Source organism: Bactrocera tryoni, chromosome 4, assembly GCF_016617805.1.
Source record: "Bactrocera tryoni isolate S06 chromosome 4, CSIRO_BtryS06_freeze2, whole genome shotgun sequence".
In the NCBI taxonomy this organism is placed as follows: domain Eukaryota; kingdom Metazoa; phylum Arthropoda; class Insecta; order Diptera; family Tephritidae; genus Bactrocera; species Bactrocera tryoni.
This window is the reverse complement of record NC_052502.1, coordinates 20,664,898-20,677,090: the sequence shown is the minus strand read 5'-3', so window position 1 is coordinate 20,677,090 and position 12,193 is coordinate 20,664,898. Positions and strand designations below refer to the sequence as shown.

At 34.1% G+C, this 12,193-nt stretch overlaps 1 protein-coding gene across 1 annotated transcript; it reads left to right on the top strand.

Annotated features, from left to right (window-relative positions):
* Positions 1-536: 536 nt before the first annotated feature.
* Positions 537-10,716, top strand: LOC120774762 (DENN domain-containing protein Crag). The gene is made up of 16 exons (XM_040104522.1): positions 537-807; positions 1,377-1,681; positions 1,742-2,288; positions 2,356-2,506; positions 2,675-2,776; positions 2,840-3,009; positions 3,069-3,282; positions 3,364-3,519; positions 3,699-4,101; positions 4,165-5,467; positions 5,548-5,844; positions 6,785-6,865; positions 8,738-9,107; positions 9,386-9,802; positions 9,871-10,049; positions 10,112-10,716. The coding sequence occupies exons 2-16, from the start codon at positions 1,381-1,383 to the stop codon at positions 10,428-10,430; spliced, it is 5,010 nt and encodes a 1,669-aa protein (XP_039960456.1). The 5' UTR covers positions 537-807; positions 1,377-1,380; the 3' UTR covers positions 10,431-10,716.
* Positions 10,717-12,193: the final 1,477 nt, after the last annotated feature.

Here is a 12,193-nt window from a genome sequence, read left to right as displayed (position 1 = left end):
AGTTCAAGGTCCGAACAAACATTATTCAATTGGTAGAATAAGACCCAGAAGCTGTCATTTTGTATTAAATTGAAAGTAAATGACTTTTCCCACACTCCTACAATAAATTATAATTTAATTATAAGACCTTTCTTTAAGATACCGAAACGGGCCTTACCCTTTAAAAGAATTATTTTCAAATTTTATCACTAACGTACATACATTGCGTTTAGAACAGTTTATGACAGTTTCTTGTTGTAACAACACTGATATAATGACAATTGGACATTTTAGACTTGCCATAAAGTGCAAAGTTACAACAATTATCGTAAGTATTCTATAGTTTAATACGAATTATTTTATCATTGAATGCCCTTTCGAAGTTGTTTTCTAATTTTATTAAATTTATAATTAATTCCTAACAAACAGTTTTCTTTCTAACATATTTCTTAAAACGTCAAATATTTTATTTGACATAACCGAATTGATACAGCTGGCAACACTCAACTCACTTGGCAGTCACCGAACCAATGGATTTTGCAAAGGAAAATAAATTCCAATAGTGAAGCATTTCTGAATTTTATTCTTCGTTAGAATATTTAAATATTCATTTTTAATCATTTATTTATCATTGGTGAATAATTGTAACAGTATTTAAGTGAGCAATGTTGGTGTAAAAGGCCAAGACATTTTTTACGCAGTGCTGTGAAAATTTTTCTATTAGAAGCACACGACGAAAAAAGGAGTACAAGGCAAAAGTAAAAGGCAGCAGGCTGGTTAATGAGCAAATTGAATCATAAATTGCAAAACCCAGCAAAATCAATTAAAGTGAGTTGTGTTTTTTAACCACAAATAAATAAATTGTGAGTTAATAGAAGTAAACTGAGCCGCAAAGTAAAATTCGCATTGGCAACGGGTGGCCTACGATGAGGCTAATAGCAATTTGACCCCGACAGTAAGTGTAGAAATACTAGAAGAGGAAGTGACGGGGCGGTGATTCATATGACAGTGCAAAGCTGCAAGGGCGAACTTGTTTGAAACAGCTCCTTGTAGAAAACTAGTAATAAGGAAGGCGTTAACAAATATATATTGTTCAATGTAAAATCGAAGGATTCCTTAAAGTGGGCAGAACAGGTTGTTGTGCTAGAAAAAAAAAACCAGTGTATTGGCTCAATAAACATCGAATTGCAAGTGAATGCATTTTGTGCCAACTATTGTGAACGGCATAGCAAGATCTGATTGGATTGTGGTTGCTGTGTGTTCGTTAGTGACCAAAACAAAGGCGATGAAAACGTCAAATGAAAACAAAGTGCAATTGTTATAGATATAAAATCATTGTATTGTTACTTATTCCGATATCAGTTTTGTTATTCTTATTCATTTTATAATCTATACAGCGCAATGGAAGAGAAACGGATTGCTGACTATTTTGTAGTCGCTGGCATGCCAGAACAACCGCAATTGCTACAGGAGAATATATTTAGCGAATCTGGGCATTTACGGGCTGCCAATACTATTGAGCCTATAACAGATATTGGTGTATATTTTCCGTTACTCGATGAAGAAGTGCCCGACGGTTATGAGGTGTTGGAAACAACACCCACTGGACTGCCTGCGAATCTCAATCATGGCTCTATGCGTTCAACAGAGTGTTATATTTATTATAAACGGGGCAAAGATCGACCGCCTCTGGTGGATATAGGTAAATATATTAAATTTTTTAACTAATTTATATTTTTCTGATATAAAAAAATATTCGCAGGTGTGCTGTACGATGGACATGAACGCATAATGTCTGACGCCGAAATCGTCGCCGAAACACCGGGTGGACGCATAGCCAATGTGAATAATTCTTCCTCGAAAATTTATCTCACCTACCGACGCGCACGACCCGACATGCCATGCAACGAGCTAGTCGTCACAGATTTATGTGTCATCGTGCAAAGTAAAGGTGAACGGCCACCGCATGCATTCTGTCTCATTTATAAAACACTCAATAGAGGTTATATGGGCAGTGATGTGTATTTATGCTACAAAAAATCTATGTACCGTCCGAAATTAATCAGTTATCAGCCAGAAATTTTACTACGTTATCCAACTGTCGATCATAACGACTTTCCATTAAATCTCTGCCCAAGTGTGCCGTTATTTTGTCTACCAATGGGCGCATCGCTAGAGGCTTGGCCGCATGTGAAAGAGGGCGAGAAGCGTAAACCCACAAGTCCTGTGTTTAGTACCTTTGTGCTGACGGTTAATGATGGCACATACAAGGTGTATGGTTCTGCATTAACATTCTATGAGGATTTTGAGTAAGTGGCAACATTGTTTACTTATTTTGACAAAATTATTGACATTTTATATTTTTCTTCTTTTTAGGGAATCCGCATTAAATGACAAACAGCGTGAACTCCTGGGCTGGGATGAAGTGTTCGCGAAGCAGCATTCATTGCATATAATCAAATCTATTTGCCTTTTATCACACTATCCATTTGGTGACACGTTTGACAGATGGCTGCGTTACTTACATGTAAGTAGATACAAATTATGCGTTTAGTAAAATAAATAACATTTTGATATTCAAAATTAATTTTTGATATTTTATATTAAATTTTTATTTATTAAATATATTTTTTATAATTAAAATTAAAATTTAATATTCTAAATTGCATTTGATTTTTTTTTTTTAATTTTTTAGCGCTTGGCCGTGCACGGTGTAGATTTACCAGTATCAATTGAACGTTACGTAACGCAATTGTTGGATGAAGTGCAATTTCCAGCGCCTAGCATACATTTGCAAGTAAGTTTTAATGAATTGTCACTCTCTACCGATCATTACACCACATTTTTCGTATAATGACAGCTTTCCAGCGAGCCGAAAGATCGCATATTGCTCACGCAACCGGAAGACTCGCCCTTGCCACGCAGCGGTGCTGGCTTCCACATGTTGCTGCAGAATTTGGGCACTGATAATTGTCTGCATGTAATGCTGTTGGCGCTGACGGAGCAAAAAATCTTAATACACTCCTTACGGTATGCATTTAAGCTTTATTTTTAGGGTTATGTCTATTAATTAAAGTTTAAAATTTTAGACCCGCCACATTAACTGCAGTTGGTGAGGCCATTGTTTCGCTGCTATTTCCCTTCAAATGGCAATGTCCGTACATACCATTGTGCCCACTTGGCTTGGCGGAGGTCTTACATGCGCCATTACCTTATTTAATAGGTGTCGATTCACGTTTTTTCGATTTGTATGAACCGCCACAAGATGTGACTTGTATCGACTTGGATACAAACACGATCAGCGTAAGTTAAACTATACAAGCGTGCCACGTAGTTTAATGTATAATATTCTTATCTACCCCATATATTTGTTTTGCATTACAGTTGTGTGAATCACAAAAGCATTTGACGATAAAATTATTGCCTAAACGTGCTGCGCGTATTTTGCGACAAACACTCAACGAATTGGAAGTTCTAAAAGCCACACACATCGAATCAACAAATAGCCTTGATAGGGATCTAAGAAAACGAAAGCGTGAGGTATCTTATCTGTCGCATTTAAAATAATTACTTTCGAAGTCTTATTTTTATATATATGTTGATAACTGATAACATAAATTGCAAACATTTTCGATAAAATTTACTATTTACTTCATTAAGCCATATAATATTAGAAAGTAGATATCAATATTTATTTATTCTTCCACTTTTATTTTCAGCAAGATCTCGAACAACGAATACAGGAGGCCTTTCTACTCTTTATGGCATCGATTTTGCGCGGCTATCGTGACTACTTAACGCCCATATCGAAGGCGCCCTCTGTCGGCGCCACAGATCCAAGTGCCTTATTTCAGTTGAAGGCGTTCTTGCGATCGCGCGATAAGGCGCATCAGAAATTCTTCGAACTACTCATGAAGACACAAATGTTCATACGTTTCATTGAGGAACGTTCTTTCGTCTCCGATGGCGATCATGGCCTCACATTTTTCGACGAATGCGCCGAAAAGGTGGGCGCCTACGATGACACCCCATCAGACTTGCGCTTGGTTGACTGGGAGTCGGGGCAGAATAGCGAGCGTACGAAGTACATATTCCCACCCGATAGCGTGGGACCCAAGCAAGGTTGGTACTAGTTATTTATGCGCTTCACATATTTTTCTAAAATTATTTACGCTTACTTACTAGATACTTCCGGCGCGGTTTACAACTATGCCAACTTCACACTGAATCCCAGCCTTTTGAAATCATCGAAGAAGACTGCGTTGAACCACTTTCTACAGCAGCAGCTGAATGGTTCGCTGGCGCCCGGTTCACCAATAGCGCGCCGCACAAAGCACGAGATCAAACTGTCGCAAAAAATGGCGCGCCGCTGTCAGATGCATCCAGAGGCGTGGTCCAAGTATTTGCTAGCCACCTGCTATTCGATTTACTTCCTCATACTACCGTCCATGGTGAATGAGACGCGACAGGCGAACAAGGAGCACGATACATTGCGCGCCGCCTACGATATGCTGGTGCGCGCATCCAAACTGAAAATCACCTGTGATGAGTTCTGCTACCGCATCATGATGCAATTGTGCGGCATACACAATTTGCCCGTCTTGGCTGTGCGCCTGCACTATTTAATGAAGCGCTCGGGCGTGCAACCGAACGCGCTCACCTACGGCTTCTACAATCGCTGCGTGCTCGAGTCGGATTGGCCCAGCGACAGCACGACACTCAGCCAATTGCGTTGGAATCGCATTAAGAACGTGGTGCTTGGCGCAGCGCATTTTCGACGCGCCGGCAAGCGTCATGCGGCCAAGAAACCACTCTCAGCCTCTTGTGAGAACAATCTAAGCACGCTGGAAACGGTGGATGGCACCTCGCGCACCAGCTTAGATTCCTCGACGTCGTCGCATATGGAACGCGGTGCTGGCGACGCGCATGCATACAGCGCGACACTGCTGGACTTTTCGGCATTCGACAAGCTGCGCGGCAAACTCGGCAGTATTGTGCGCCAATCGGCTATGGCAATGGGCGCGCAGGATCCAGCAGGCGATGTAATCAGTTCAACTGCCGGTCTGCTGATATCGGGTGAGAGTAAAGCGAGTGGTGAAAAGTCGACCGGCGATAAGAGCGCGGCGCCGACGAGCACATCTGCGCCACACACACCAAGCAGTCCACACAGCCCGGGCTGTGATTTGGGCGTTGTGGGCGCTGGCGGCAAGCTGCAGTTGACTAAAACCGAGAGCTTTGGCGGCGACGCACAGCTGCTGGATAAATTGCAGCGCAAACAATCGCTGCCGAGCGAGACGAGTGGGCCGCGCTATAAGATTATGAATATTGGTGATGGTGAAGAGTACATAGCGGATGATGTAACAGTTCTGAAAGAAAACGAGATGGAGCATGAAATCGCGAGCTCGCAGGAGGAGCTGGACTTTGTGGCGCACAGCGCAGATATGAGTGCGGAGCACGAGCAAATCAACAACTTGCAGAGTCCGACAAAGTAAGCGCGCGTTATTTTATAAAATATATATCATAAATATATATAAACATTTCTTTCATTAATTATTTGTGTTCCTACAGAATATCGCCGCGTACGCCGGTCACGCAAAACGATCCGCTCGGCGCCTTGAATGAAGAACTGCAAGATCAGACCACGCCCACAAACACCAAAGAGCCAACAGGCGAACAACCGAATGCTGGCGCAAATAACAGCACTATGTATACCGATAAGCCCATATTGTTCAAGGGTCAACGTAGCGCGACCTTCGACGAATCGACGCATTTGAGCAAGAGCATGCAGCGTTCGGAGACAATGCCCGGCTCAAGCGTCGCCTCGAGCTTAGCCAATTTCGGCTCATCCATTAAATTCAATATTGGGTAACTATTATTTGCACAAAACAAACATGCATACTTACGATACATACAAACTTGAGTAGCTTAATTTCCAAGTAGCAAAGCGCTATATAGCTTAGCCTCAGCAATATGCTAGTAGATCAGTGAAATATTTTGAAAAATTCGTTTGCCGTGCCAAAACTGCGGACACAATCAATATATACATACAGACAAATCAGTATGAAATAATTTTATTTTGTTTTGTTTTTTGAGGAAAAAAAAATCGTGGCTATCGCAAACTTAATGCATGCAACTGCCTATTTTTTAAATTTTAACAAATTTTATTTTTCATTAAAATTATTTTTTTTTGTTTTAAATTATAATTTTTTTAATTGTTTTTATTTTTTTAAATTTTTTATGTATTTTTTTAAATTTTATTATTTTTATTTCTTTTTTAATATTTTTAATTTAATATTTTTTAAATTTTCTATATATTTTTAATTTTTTTTTTTAAATTTTTATTTTTTAATATTTATTTTTTATTTTATTTACATTTTTATTTTTAATTTAAGTTATATTTTTTTTAATCAAAATTATTATTTTTTAATTATTTTTATTTTTTTTTATTTTTTTATTTCTTTTTTATTTTATTTTTATTTTTTTTTTTTATGTAATTTTAATTTTTTCGCCAAATATCTTTCAATTAATTTTTTATTTAATATTTGTTTTTATTTTTTTTTTATTACTTTAAAAATTTTTTTAATATTATTCTTTAATTTAATATTATTTAAATTTATTTTTGCCATCCACTAAAAATTTTATATGTATTTTTTGTTTAGAAGCTATTAGCGCGCGCTCCTTATTTTTATTACCTCTATGTTTCGTAGTATACTTTTTTTGCTATATTGTTTCTCTTTTTTATTATTATTTAATTGTCACTTCCCCCAATTTTTTAATGAAACAAATTTGTACCATGTTTTCGTAGACGTTATTCACCTGCACGATTCTCATTTAAGAAAGACAGTTTCAAGCCCAACATTATTATAGAAAATATTTCGAATATAAGGTAAGTGCCACCGTCACAAAGTCACAGTTATGCTGTGCGGTGTGTGCGCGTCCAGTTCTTTCTGTTCCAATATTATGTTCTGTTTTGTGCTTTTCTTTCGTTCGGTTACGGCGCCACACACTACCCTACTTTAGCTGCTTTGTTATGAAAAATTCCACTATTTTTTTAATTTTCTACACAAACACATCCACACATACATACAAATGTATTTTCGGTGATGGTTTTCTCTAAGTTTGGCTTTTTCCGATCCAAAACAAGGTGCAAAAACTCTATGTTGATTTCAAATAAAATCCCCATGGTTTTAGTTGTGTTTATTGTGTAACTAATTATGGAAAATTTATGTGCAAAGAGGTGTTGGGTACTTTTAAATTATGAATTTTTTTTTTAGAAATTTTGGTTTTTGTTTACAAAATTTTTATTTTCTAAATTTTTATTCTTTTTTTTAATTTTACTTTTTTATTTTATTCTGAAATTTTATTTTCAAAAAATTTTTGTCTGAAACTTTTTAAAATTTTTTTATTTTGTCTTTAATTTTTATTTATTTTCACAATCTTTATATGTATTAAAATTTTTTAATTTTTTTTTGAAACTTTTTACTTTCTTTTTAAAATTTTTATATGTTATATGTATGTATACAATTTTTTAATTTTGTTTTTTTTGCAGCATTTATTTTTTTTTTTTAATTTGTATTGTTTTCAAAATTTTTATGTTTTAATTGTGAAATTCAAAATTTTTAATTTTTTCAAAATTTTTTATCTTCAAATATTCTATTTTTGCTTTAATATTTCAAAATTTTTCCAAATACCTTATTTTTTTTCAAAATTTAAATTGTTTTCTAATAATTTATTTTTAAAGCTTTAATTTTTATAAAAGTTGTATTTGTTATTTCAAACAATTTTTTCCAAAATTGCTATTTTTTTTACTTCTTTTAATACATATTTATCAACCAGTTCATTTTTTTTATCAAAATTGAGGTTATGAATTTCGAGATCTGTGTGTATCTTATTACTTTCTTAGTTTTTCCAAAATTTTTATTTGATACTAATTCTTTTGTGTACATGTTTTTTAATATGCTTTTTTTCACAAATTTTATGTTATTTTTCAAACTTTTAGTTTTGATAAATTTTATTTTTGCAAAATTTTATTTTGTTTTTTTAATCTTTTGTTTTTTATCTTCAAACTTTTTTTCAACATTTATAAAAAAATTGTATATACGTATGTATGTATGTATGTATGTAGTATGTACATATGTATATTTTCAAAGCATTTTTTCAATATTGCAATTTTTTTAATATTTATTTCCAAATTATTTAATTTTTTTCAAAGTTTAAATTTTTTTCTGATAATATTTTTTTCAAACCTTTTTTTCAAAATATTTATTTTTCTATTTAATTTTTTGTTTTTTGGAAAATTTTGATTTTAGAAATATTTTATTTTTCCTGTGAAGTCTCTTTAGAATAAATTTTTTGTATTACTATTCTTAAAAATAGAAAATGTTATTTTTAATACCTAAATTATGTATATAATATTACACTAAAAATATGAAATAAAGCCAAAATTCATATTTTTTAAAATTCCGCAAATCAGCCATTTTTTAATTTATATTTTTTCAGTTAATTTATTGTTATTATTCTTTACAACTATTTAATTATTATGTATTTTTAATTACATTTATTTTATTGCTTTTTAACCAACAAATGGCCTTAGACCCAAATCACACCATCCCTTGCTGCACTAATTTACCAAAAAAAAAAAACAAAACAAGCCTTTAACAAAATTTGCTTACAAAGTTACATTTCCGCTTTTAAAATAGTTTTTTACGCTTCTAAAGCGAATATATTTAATATTTTACCGCTTGACAAATTCTTTCAGTCCAAGCTTAACCAGTAAAAAATCGAATGAGATCATTCAAGGTAGTCTGAGTAGCATAAAGTACGCAGCCAATTCGTTAACACGAAAATTCGATGAGATTAAAGGGGCGTTCTCGACCCAAACGACGCCGGTGAAGACGCCCGGTAGCGTTGGACACGCCGAGGGTGCGACTGATGAGGACATGATCGCACATGAGGATGGCACATTGAAGATGCGACGTGTCTCCAGCGACTTGGACCCCTGGGGCAGGCTGAGCGAGTCACGCAAGTCGAGCTATAATAACTTAGTGCCGTTGGGTGAAAATTCTTCGGCGTTGAATTTGAGCGCATTTCCAGTGCTGCCAGAAAATTTATATACACCTTTGGCGGATGTGAGTTGGAAAATTAAAATTAACTATTCAGTAATTTGTTTCTATTTTTATTTTTTAGTTTACTATTTACTTTTTTTCTGTATATTGATTGTTTTTGTTTTATTTTTTTAAATTTTTTTTAATTTTTTATTTGATTTTATAAATTTTTTTTTATTTATTTTGCATTAAATTTATTAACTTTTATTAAATTTTTTTTTTTATTAAAAATTGTATAACCACCTGCTATTTTTATGTACATTTAAAATTTCCCTTTCATCCATAACCTTGCTAAAACACAGGTAGTGGAGCGTCCCGAGTGTGATATACTCATTCAAATCACTTCGTGTTCGCAATGCCACAACTGTTCGGTATTACTCTATGACGAGGAGATTATGTCCGGCTGGTCGGCCGAGGATTCCAACTTAAATACAACCTGCCATGCATGTAATAAATTAACCGTGCCATTCCTGAGCGTGCAAATTGTGGTGGACGACTCCTTGAAGGCGCTTAAGCAATCAGACAGCTTGACAATTCCATATCTAAATCCGCTGGTGTTGCGTAAAGAGCTCGAAAATATACTGACACAGGAAGGTGATATTGCGTTGGTGAAGCCAAGCTTCGTGGAAGAGCATCCAATCATTTATTGGAATCTATTGTGGATCATGGAACGTATTGAGAGTAAAACACATTTGCCGGAGCTTTGTCTGCCCGTGGCGGTGAGTGAATGATAATTACTGCAACTTATTTTACTTTTAATAATTGATTTATTTTTCTTCACATTCAGTCTGATGAGGAGTGCGATCCGCTCAGCAAAGTGAAGACTGTCAGCATCCAATGCCTATGGGACAATTTAAGACTACACAGCGAAGCCGGTCCGCCCATGTATATACTGCATAAACAAAATCAGCCAGCCAGTCCGCTGCTGAAAGCGCTACTCACAGATCAGGCGCATTTGAATAAGAAGTAACTTGCTCTCCCATTTTTGTTACACTTATTCATTTATTAATCTTCTCTTTTTATTTTAGCGTCATTCAGCAAATAATTTCAGCCATACGCTGCAATGATCTGCTAACACCCGTCAAGCGCTTGGCCAATGAGCGCCACAAGTTACAGAATAACGGCGTAAATCGCACACACTCGATCTATCGTGATATACTCTTTTTGGCGCTCACCGCCATCGGGCGCTCCAATGTCGACTTAGCCACATTCCATCGCGAATACGCTTCGATCTTCGACAAATTGACCGAAAAGGAATGCAAAATGTTCTATCGAAATCAAGATTTGCCACCATCGGCGGCAACCATCTTCTGTCGCGCCTACTTCAAACCATTATTGCTTCCTTGACGTGAAATCAATTATATGCAGCACGATTTTCACAACAACAACAACAATGCGAAGACGGCAAATACCAATGCGCATGAAGAGGGCATTGCGGCAGCGTTAAGCGATGCTGCAGTTGACAATTAAAACGGTAAACTTTACAACTTGCATGCCGAGGGGAAAGAAGCGCGCAGGTGCTGTTGTGTAATATGAAAATGTAAATTGATAATGATTATGATATGATAATAACGTGAAAAACAAGTAAGATATACGATGATGCTGTGGTTTCGAACGGAAATGGCAATCTTAAGACGGTACATAATAACTTTACAAGGTTAGGTTTGATAAATTTGTGTGCATGGGTGAGAGGTGTTTAGGGTGTATGCGTGTGTGATGAATGCCGCGAAATCACGTCTACACTTTGAAAGTTTAAAATATAGTTTAGCGAATGAAATTATGCCGCATACATAATTATAACGGAATTCATCTGTCAACTTTATGGCCCTGAAATTAGTTGGAAATATTTTTTTTATCGATAACGTTTTATTTTATGCAGCGCTGGGTTCTTTTTTATGTTAAACATAAAACAGGGTGATAGAAAAGGCAATATTTATATGGAATCTGCATAAATCAACTGAACACTATTTTTTTTTATTTCGCTAAAATACAAAACATTACAAAATACTTTATTATTTTTTGATAACAAAAGTTTGTTATTATTAACAATTTTTTGCAAATTCACAATTTTTTTTACAATTGTTATTAAGTTTTATTTAAGTTTATTAATTTTCTAAAAAAATTTTTTTATTTATTTTTATTAGTTTTTTTTTATTATTATTTTTATTGATTTCTTTATTAAATTTTTTTTTTTTTTTGTTTTTAACTTTATTTTTTATTATTTTTTTTAATATTTGTTTATTTTTATATTTTTTTGTATTAAAATTTTGTTTCTCTTTATTGAAACAATTTTGTTTTCTTTATTAATAAACCATTTTTTTCATAAAGTTTGTTTCATAACAATATTTTTATTAACAATATAACACAGTAACCTTTAGTTTTCAGTCTCGAAATTTCTAAAATAGAAAATTACAAATTTATTGCCAGTAACTTTTTTTGAGGGCAGTAACTTTATCTTTTTTCTTTATCGCATTTAATTATTTAATATGTTCGAAACATTTTAAATGTTGAAAATTTTATGTTACTTACAGAATTTATTTTTAAAATGGCTACTTAGTTTGTTAATTCAATATTACTACTTACAAAATTTAATTTTTCAACTTAAAAAATATACACTTATGTTCTTGGTATGGAATTTGATAGAAATTTCAAATTTCTCTAGTTCCTTTTTTTTGTTATTTTTTACTCAAAAAATTGTTGATGATTTTGTTTCAATTTTTTATATTGCTCAATGCTCGAAATGTTAATATTTTCCAAAGCTTGTCTCTACTCAATTTAATTTAACATGATTACTCCATAGTTTACGCACTCTTTTAATGATAATAATAAAAATTTAATAATAATGAAAATATGTAAGCGAACGAGTTTCGTTTTCATGAGGTGAAGTGTATGCTTGAATGTGTGTTAATATTAGTAAACGAATAAGAAAATTGCGGAAGAAAAACAAAATATAAAAATACAAGAAGGTTTTGGTACGATTTCCGGTAATGGTACTTAAAAAGCATGAAAACACTAAAAAAAACAAAAATTCCTTCACGTAACTTAGCTTTAAAGCGCACTCTGTACTTCGTCATTTCCTACACAACTGGCGTTAATACTGCAGATTGACT

Bases quoted from the DNA above. Each gene is read 5' to 3' on its own strand.
- LOC120774762 (XM_040104522.1), top strand. From the start codon at position 1,381: ATGGAAGAGAAACGGATTGCTGACTATTTTGTAGTCGCTGGCATGCCA. The intron at 6,866-8,737 runs GTAAGTGCCACC...AAATTCTTTCAG, and splicing joins GAAAATATTTCGAATATAAG to TCCAAGCTTAACCAGTAAAA. The intron at 10,050-10,111 runs GTAACTTGCTCT...TTTTTATTTTAG, and splicing joins CAGGCGCATTTGAATAAGAA to CGTCATTCAGCAAATAATTT.